General features: G+C 34.9%; 3 protein-coding genes across 3 annotated transcripts; 1 reads left to right on the top strand and 2 right to left on the bottom strand.

Moving 5' to 3' along the window:
• The first annotated feature begins 394 nt into the window (after positions 1-394).
• Positions 395-2,126, top strand: LOC107170086 (uncharacterized). The gene is made up of 4 exons (XM_089230594.1): positions 395-1,452; positions 1,515-1,622; positions 1,681-1,764; positions 1,827-2,126. The coding sequence occupies exons 1-4, from the start codon at positions 1,201-1,203 to the stop codon at positions 2,076-2,078; spliced, it is 696 nt and encodes a 231-aa protein (XP_089086720.1). The 5' UTR covers positions 395-1,200; the 3' UTR covers positions 2,079-2,126.
• Positions 2,127-2,232: 106 nt separating this feature from the next.
• On the bottom strand, positions 2,233-3,475 carry LOC149054168 (uncharacterized). Its single transcript, XM_089230619.1, has 2 exons — positions 3,292-3,475; positions 2,233-3,221 (listed from the first exon to the last, which is right to left on the bottom strand). Exons 1-2 carry the CDS (start codon positions 3,473-3,475, stop codon positions 2,233-2,235), a joined length of 1,173 nt encoding a protein of 390 aa, XP_089086745.1.
• Positions 3,476-8,859: 5,384 nt separating this feature from the next.
• On the bottom strand, positions 8,860-9,291 carry LOC149054167 (uncharacterized). The gene has a single exon (XM_089230593.1). The coding sequence runs from the start codon at positions 9,289-9,291 to the stop codon at positions 8,860-8,862; it is 432 nt and encodes a 143-aa protein (XP_089086719.1).

Below are 9,291 nucleotides of genomic sequence, written 5' to 3'. Positions count from 1 at the left end.
CGTTAGGATTCGAAGAAATTCAATCAGCCCATAATCGTATGGTCGTATGGTATTTTTATAAGAATCTGAATAATATACAAAATTATTCAGAGTTCTATGAGTCCATCAAATCTGCATTGTTAGAGACCTTTAATACTCACAATCTACCAATTAAGTTTAATTTGAAAATTGAGAGCACATATAATAGACCTAACGTGGAAAATTCTTCCGAGAATAGAGCTTTTAAAACCTCCGCCAGGGAGATTTTCACTGATAGTGATTTATCCTTTAATTTTGGAGGAAAGTTTTAATAAACTAAAATGCGAAGAAGAAGAATACACTAGCAAAGGATCTGGGTTTTCATTGCAATATATCGATGGAATGTTATTAGGAATATATAAATTTTCACCAATGTCGGGTTCATCATATTTATCACTACCGGCTAGTATTGATAGAAAACGGGCAACAATCACCACCTGGACATTAGTGATTTTTTCCTTCCAAATGGCAGTAATAATCACAAATAAATGTCTTCTTAATGTGCCCTATCGGTCTTCTGGATGTCGCGGACTCTTAATAGCCGCTAATATATATTGTCCCCACCTATTATAGAGACTCCTGACTAAAAGAGTCGGTCGCCGTTTAGTCCGTCCGCTGCCTTAAACTGGTGTACATGTATACGCTCCGTCTTTATAAATTTTAGTGAGTTTAAAAAGTGTGTTTTTAATATCAAAAATAATTTTTAACATGGCCGGTTCTATCACCAACAACGCTGCGCTATACAACAAGAAGAACAATTTTACTTATGTACCTCCTTCACCACCGACCGAACTTATCGAATCTACATATTACACACTAGACTTCGTAGCCCGTAAGTTTGTGCATATCGGTATTGACCCGAGCGAAAAATTCCAGGTCGTTGTACATTTTTTAACCCCATCGCGGCATGTCAAAATAACACCGGATTTTCTAAAACGTATATTTTCACTGATGGGTAATATGCTGTCATTCGTATTGGAGCAGACACTAACATATAAGCGCACGTTATTTTTGGAAGCCGAACTTTATAAAATATCCAGTATGGTGTATGGCGGAGAAAATGTGATAGTGATAGAATCAAAAACTCAGGACGGATGCAGAGTACTGTTGAATCGGAAGGACCTTATACAACTTCAGTATTTGGAATAGTGCATATTTGAAACGATTACATGAAAATCAATTATGACACAACCAGCTGTCTTAAAACAATTTGAAATGTTTTTAAACTATATCAATGTTGAATTCGCCAAAGTTGATTCACCGCCGAAAAATCATGAAGAAATGGTCACATTTATCAAAAATCTACGCGATGAAAGTGTAATTTCAAAACTTCCAAAAAATGGTGTAAATTTCATCATTCAACTTAAGATGTATGCTTCGTCTCAATTAGCCGAACATTGGACGCAACGATGGAGCGGAGAAATGTCGCCAGAGGTAAATCTATATATTATATCACTTTTAAAAATATTTAATGTATAATTATTATTATTTTATAGTTATTCACCGAATCCGAAATGAGGCTCATGTCACCATTGTCGCCGCCTCAATACTCGAGTATGTCTCCAATGTATGATGACAATGATTTCGACCCTTCGCAGGCACAGGTAATTTATAACTTATATAAATATATATTGAAATAATTTAAGTGTTTTCATTTTATAGGCAGCTGACGAGGATCGTGGTATAGATGATTTTTTAAGGCAAATCAACCTTACACAGGCGACATGGGCACCAACCAAGTCATTGGTAACATTTAATTTTCAAAATAAATACCTATATATTTACTAACAAAATTATTATTTCTGTAGCCTATTGATGATCCTGGCAGCTTACCACCGGTGATCATAGATGATCATTCTAAAGAACATGATTCGGACAATTTTACGCAGCACCCCCTATGGTACAATAACCATATAAAATCTCCGACGACGAGCCTCGCAGTTGATGAGAACGACGGTCCGACGTCTTTCAACCACTCGCCATCTCTTCTCGGCTTCACGGGTCAAAAGTTGACAAAAAAATCAACCAAGCGGAGCGCGAAACGCAAGCTGTTCGAATAATTATTGTTTAAATGATTTTTGTGTAAAATAATAACAAGCGTGATACTTAAACAAGTTTTTTTATTTATTAGATTAAGTTTTTACAATTTATATTTAAAAACTAGGTATACAATTTTTCCAAGGTATAAAAATAATTATAAGATATTTACAAGGTTTATAATTTTCTAACATCTCCACTAAACGGATTGTAAGTTATGATCTGATCATGTAGTATTAAACAATAAGCTGCAGTCTTTTCTGGAATAACTGTGTCCGTTTCAAAGTCTATTCGTAGGTCTACGGTTGATGATTTAACGTTATCTTTCTGATGCGACAAATCGACAACGACGATTGGAACATAGTTTTGAAAAATATGTTTTGATAACAACGGTTCACAATAATCTCTTCCGTAATACGATTTTTGAAAGTCTGTATAAGCTTGGTAGAGTATGCTGATGGTATTATTTTTAAAATCGGCTCGAAAGTCTTCATATGGATACAATTCGGAGTTCAAGTGTACCTTAAGATTTTTTAGTTGACAGTGATCAAACCGCCCAGCGTCGGTTTCAATATTGTTTTTTCTACTTGTTTGTAATCCAAACAACACAAATCTTGGTTTTTCGAGCAAACTGCTAGACTTTACAGTCCACGAATGAGAAGTGTTTCTAGGGAGCACTGGATATTCGCATAGATCCCAGGTCCTGAACGCACACGACAGTGTTTTATGAGAATCTAATACTTTCAATAATTTTAATTTTTCTTTATCATTGACTTTGATAATAGGTATCTTCCAAGTCACCTTAGTCAGTTCAATTGTAATTTTTTTTTTTTTATCGACGGCGGCTGTTGCGCCTTCGCCCACAACATGTATCGCATCGAGGTCGGTAGATGCGCGATTTAAAATCAGTTGCTGATTGCAATTGAGTAATATTTTTTTGTAATCTTCACAAAATCCGAATACATGTTTTAATGGAATACATCCGGAAAATATATTATTGGTCATAAAATTTTTGTTATCTTCACTATCCATTTCCGAGTCCCAAGCCGCATTCTCTAATGCATTCAAATCGTTTGGAGTGTACGAGCAGTATGCTTTCAAACATGATGACACTCCGGGTGATTTCAATTTTTGTATTTCTATTCCGTTTATTTCATATCGCAACTCTGAGAGTAAAAATACCAATCCGTTATTTGAAAACCGAACTTCTCCCACTGCATCGGCAGGTTTGTTTACCCTCGATGAAAATATAACTCTCGCACGGCAAAGTGTAAGAATCCATGTTTTGAACATTAATTCTAATTTCTTCATTGTATGACAGAGCGGTGCTTGAATACGGTGTGAACGAATGGTAACTCTTTTGAGTTATTTTACAATCGTCGACATAGTCGGCCGTCACGTCTAAATATGAGTCATCCATCATTGCAACGAACGGAGAAAATTTAAATTATTTTTCGTGAGCTTGATATTTTTCGGCTTAGGTGTTGATTTCTTAATGGCGGGCGGTATACTGACAGGTTTTTTGATTGTAGCTCTTTTTATATTAAATTTGAGCGCCATATCCACGGGTTATTTGTAAACGAACTGTTATTGACTCACCGCGTAGATTAATCAGACAATCGTTCTGATCTTTTAGCGCGATATTCACTTTAGTTATTGAAGTCGTATTGAGACCGTAAAAAACTGGATGCCTAGGTACCTCAACGATTTTATATCCCGCAGGTACAGTAGGAAAAAGCTCGTGTATGATCTGGCTCGGTTCTCCGTCACAGAATGAGCCGGTGATTAAATTACACTCTACTTTTATACAGTTTATTTTCATTATGTTGACAATATTTTCAGATTCGTGAGTAGCGCCAGTAGTGTATAGCACATTTCTAAAACCTAGCAATTTCGCTATGCTATTCTCGATCCCTAAATCGACTTCATGACTACACGATATACTACACTTTAATGTTCTGCTGTTTTCTTTTAACTCAAAAAATCTGACATAGTCAGGCATCATGTTTTGTATAATAGACTCTAGCTGATCCAACTCATAAGTGCCTGTAGGTATAATAACGTTATCGTTATTATTGATTATATTACGAAATCCGATAGTATTTCAACCAGGTTCTATGTTTGGTATAGAATTATTTGTCTGTAAACTCAAAAGACATATCTGGGCAGTATTTTCTACTTCCAACGGTGGAAAGATCTCGCACGACAACTCGCTCGAGTTTCCGTTTAACGTTAATGTGAACATGATAAAAACTTTAAACACAAGTGTCCGAAGTTTGTAGTATTATATTTCTGTTCTCTGCTGTAATTGAAATGTATGTCGCATCTGTGAAAATATTGTTGTAATTCAATTGGAGGAGGTAAATTCCCAAAGCTATCAAAGTATTCGACTTTTTTTCCGATTTTTTTATACGCTACCCAATGCGTTCCTGTACCGCTTTCAGCGTCCAAGTTAACAATCGCCGATTCTTGACGTTTAGGACGTTTAGACAACTTATCTCTGGTAAACACTCCGATGAAATGAAGTATTTTCATTAATCGAGCGATTTTTATAAGTTTGAAATCGTACAACGCTCTTCTGGGTAACGTGGTTATTAGTTTTTTGACTTTCTATATTTTTTCGTATTTGCACCCCCACCACCACTTTTATGCGGTGTTTCTATTTTATACGAGTTGCCTTTATATGGTGTGAGATATAGTCCTTTTCCCAAATGAGATGGTGTGTTTCTATTAAATTCATTAGCCACTTTCACAACGTTGGCCACACCACCAGTCAGAGCTCCCAGAGCTGACAACCCTGCGAAAATCGGTATGAGTGGTAGCACACCGCCTTTTTTCGGAATGTTTATTGTTCGTGGAACTTTGGTCTTCTTAATTTTGAATGTTTTTCGCGCGACGGCTACACATTTTTTACTTAATTTCATCAAGTTTTTTTCACCGACATTTTTCTTGATAACATTTTTAGTGGCTTTAAGTGCTGCTTTAAAACCACAACCACCACCTACTTTACGTTTTGCTTTCATGGCGGTAGTTACGCCCCAAGTCCAGTGAGTTTATACCTTTATCGCCTCGAGCTAATCGTTTTTTTAAATTTGTACCAGGCCCACAGTATTGATAACCTACAAAGAATTATTATTATTATTATTATTATTATTTTGGATTTATTATACTAGACTTACCAGGCACGTGCAGCTCGATTGGTAATTTATTTATAAGCGTGTTGATAAGCCCAACACCCTTATTATTGGTGCTTCTTCGAGCGAGTGACATTGTGTACTGATTACATTCTCGTCGTTGCTCAGTTATTTATAATGAAGTTCATCAAACAAGGAATAAAACTCACAGTTGAAAACGTGGATCCTCCTACATCGTTTAAGAAACAGAGACATGGATCGCTTCTACCTAATACGATACGTGCGCTTATCGTGGATCCTTCTGGCTGTGGGAAAACTAATTTAATATTTACGTTATTAACGCATATAAATGGAATAAGATTTCACAATGTATACATATATTCAAAAACATTGGATCAACCTAAATATAAAATGCTAAGTGATATATTATCAGATATTGATGGTATAAAATTATTTACATTCTATGAAAACGAACAAGTTATTGAACCTGAGAAAGCTTTACCAAACTCTGTTTTCGACGATATTATTACTGAAAACCAAAAGATTGCGAGAACTTACTTCTCCAGAGGTCGTCATAATTTAGTCGATGTTTTCTATCTGGCTCAGAGTTATTCAAAAGTGCCAAAACAACTTTTGCGCGATAATGCTAATTTTATTGTATTATTCAAACAAGATGAGACTAATTTAAAGCATGTATACAATGAGCATTGCTCTGGTGACATGTCATACTCGTAGTTTAAAGACTTTTGCACTTCGTGTTGGCGTCTGGGAAGATTTGAGTTTATCGTCATAAACAAAGACTGTGAACGTGACAACGGTCGATATCGTCATGGATTCGACACATTCGTCGTTATATAAAGTGTTGTTATTGTGGAAATGATTCATTCACAGTCATGGCTGCCATTGGTGATGTACTCGGAGAACTGGTTAAAGCCAAAGAAAATATTAAACGCAAGTATACGGCATTAAAACAAGGAAAAGCAGAAATTCATTCATTAGTATCGGAAACATTAAGTCCGATTATCGAACCATTGAAACAACGTTTCGATCCATCAACATTTCAAGCTCCATCCGTTAATGAAGACAGCATAGAACATAGTGTTGGGGATTCATTCAAAATAAACGACTGGTATAAGTCTTACGATATAGACAAAACGTATGGGCCTAAAATACAATCAAATGGAAGTGTACACTTGGGTAAAAAAGAAATTAAACTCGTTGACAATACGCTAACTATTGAAGATACGACATATCCACTAACACAAGGACTTGGTAATTTAATATTTTCAAAAAACCCTAAGCTGTATAGCAAAAACGATTTAAAAACATATAAATCAATATTAACTCAAACGTCGGCTCATTTGACAGCAGACGGAACAAAAATTAAAAGAGGTGGGAATAAATACACGGATTTAATCCAAAATCTATTTCCATCGGGCGCTGGACTGTCAGTCAAATTACAAAAACATAATTTAGTATACTGGAATGATCCTAACGAGCTAGTCGAAAGGTTGAAGTTACTATTAGCGTCAAAAGCAGCTGGTAATACAGGAGTTTCAAATGAAATAATCTCGATTTTCGAAGAATTGCGTGAAGCAGGGATAATAAAACATATTTCAAATGTCTAAACGTGAAATCTCAGTCGAATTACACAAACCAGCTAGAAAAAATTATACAAGGCGTAGGGTTAATGGTTATGGCAAAAACGATCTATGGCAAGCCGACTTGGTCGAAATGATACCATATTCGAAAAAAAATAAAGGGTACAAGTATATTTTATGTGTGATAGACTGTTTTACGAAATATGCTTGGGCAATAGCGTTAAAATCCAAAACTGCTAAAGAAGTTTCCAGTGCAATGTCTAAAATACTGCTCAAACGCTCACCAAAACTATTACAGCTCGATGATGGTAAAGAATTTTACAATTCAACATTTGACGCGTTGATGGGGAAGCACAAAATACACAAGTATTCTACGTATAGTACTATGAAAGCGTGTATTGTAGAACGTTTTAACCGCACATTGAAAGAAAAATTGTTAGGGAGTTTACGGCACGAGGTTCACACGAATGGATTTCTATTTTACCGAAACTAATTAACGAGTACAACGACTCAAAACATAGAACTAAAGGAATGACGCCTGTACAAGCTGATGCTAATCCTACGTCAGTCAAAATTAAACAACGAAAAATTATAAATGGAAAAATTAAATTTAACGTAGGTGATAACGTTCGTGTAAGCACATATAAAGGTGTGTTTGCAAAAGGCTATTTACCGAGCTGGTCGACAGAAATATTTAAAATCGTTAAAATTAATGAAACATTACCTACTACTTATCAGCTACAAGATTATACTGGAAAACCAATTGCTGGCTGCTTTTATTCAGAAGAAATATTGAAAACAAACTATCCTAACGATTATTTAGTAGAGAAAATTATACGTAAGAAGGGGGACAAAATTTTCGTCAAATGGCTCGGGTTCGATAATACACACAATAGTTGGATAAATACAAGTGACATTAGAAAATAGTGTCAGTCTAGCTGTAGACATGAACGTGTTTGGTAGTTCTCAGTCTAGTGAAACTAATAAATTTTTAGTAAATCTCGAACAAGTTGTTAAATCTTATTCGAATAAACTCGATAAAATTGAGCATTTACTTGAAGAAAATCATAAATCTATTCTATTTCAAGATGAACAAACAGAAAAGTTAGAATTAACGTGCATAGAGATTACAGAGCATATGACAAGAGGCGAAGTATCATTACAACAATATATCAAAGAAAGTATAGATGATATTAAAAAAATAATACCAGCTATACTGAGCCGTCTTAACACTATAGAAACTTATTATAAAGACAAGCCATAATGTCTTCAGCCATCTTGGACATGCAATGCGTTCTTGGCTTGAACAATAAATAGATGATTAAAGAAATTTCTATAGTAGACACAGAAACTTGGGCGACCCAACACTGGATTTTTAAACATTCAAAATCCATGGAGGATAACAAAAGTCGTAAAACTAACAAGTGGCTTGAACGTAATTATCATCAACTATCTATAGAATACGGTGACATAGAGTATGAAGAAGACGGTAGAATATTGAATTCATTAAAATTCAGATGCATTTACGTCAAAGGCGAACAGAAAAAACAAGTTCTTATGGAGTATATACCACACGTCGCACTCGTCAACATTGAAGACTTGGGCTGCCCTCGTTTGGATCAAATATGTGATGATGAAACTCTACCTTGTTGTATTTTTCATATGGAATTTAATCCAAAACAATGTACATTTTATAAAGTTTTTGCTATAAGAAAGTGGTTTGTAAATAATTCTTAAAAATTGTAAACATTATATTTAATAAACGTAATTATATTTTAACATTGTGTTTTTTATTTTTACATGGTTACAAAAAGGTTAGAGTATTTACAAGTTTATATGTTACACAAATATGTACAGGTTAAGTTAGGGTAGATGTATGATGAAGAAGCGCTCTCATCAAATCTTTATCTTGTTCACTCCATTTCACTCCTTCAGCATCCACCTCGGAGTCGAGTTCCGACCAAACGTCATTATTCATCGTCAACGTTCAAGATATCAACGTCAACGTTCATCTTCCCTATAAAATTAAAAATATTTTAAGTATAAATCATAAACATAATTGTATTAACTTACTCTATTCTAAAATGGCCGTGAGCTAATGTATGGATGTTATCATCCAGTACTATCTTCTTATCTTCAAAATTGTTATATGTTAATTTATTTGATTTAATTGTCTTGATTTGGTGTTTAAATGATCGAATAGATACATTCTCAATATAAACATCCAAGCCAGATTCGCCAAATAAACATTTCTTATGATCTTCTAGAGTCATATGGTTCTTAACAACATGATTTCGGATACCTTTTGCCTTAATTCTCTCATTGATTATATTGTTTCCACATTCGTCTTTTCCAATGATTTTATAAGCATATGACTTTGCACGGAGTGCACAAAACTCTGTCATCGTTTGCCCATCCGTCTCATCTGAAAACAGACCCGGTACCTTCTTCCTATCGGCAATATAACATTGGTGATCTGGAGGTAGATTGGCAGTGTCCAT

This window comes from Diuraphis noxia, unplaced genomic scaffold, assembly GCF_037042655.1.
Source record: "Diuraphis noxia isolate RWA-SAM2 unplaced genomic scaffold, SU_Dnox_SAM2 contig0010, whole genome shotgun sequence".
NCBI classification, from domain to species: domain Eukaryota; kingdom Metazoa; phylum Arthropoda; class Insecta; order Hemiptera; family Aphididae; genus Diuraphis; species Diuraphis noxia.
The sequence above is the reverse complement of the archived record's forward strand: the minus strand, read 5'-3'. Positions and strand labels throughout refer to the sequence as shown.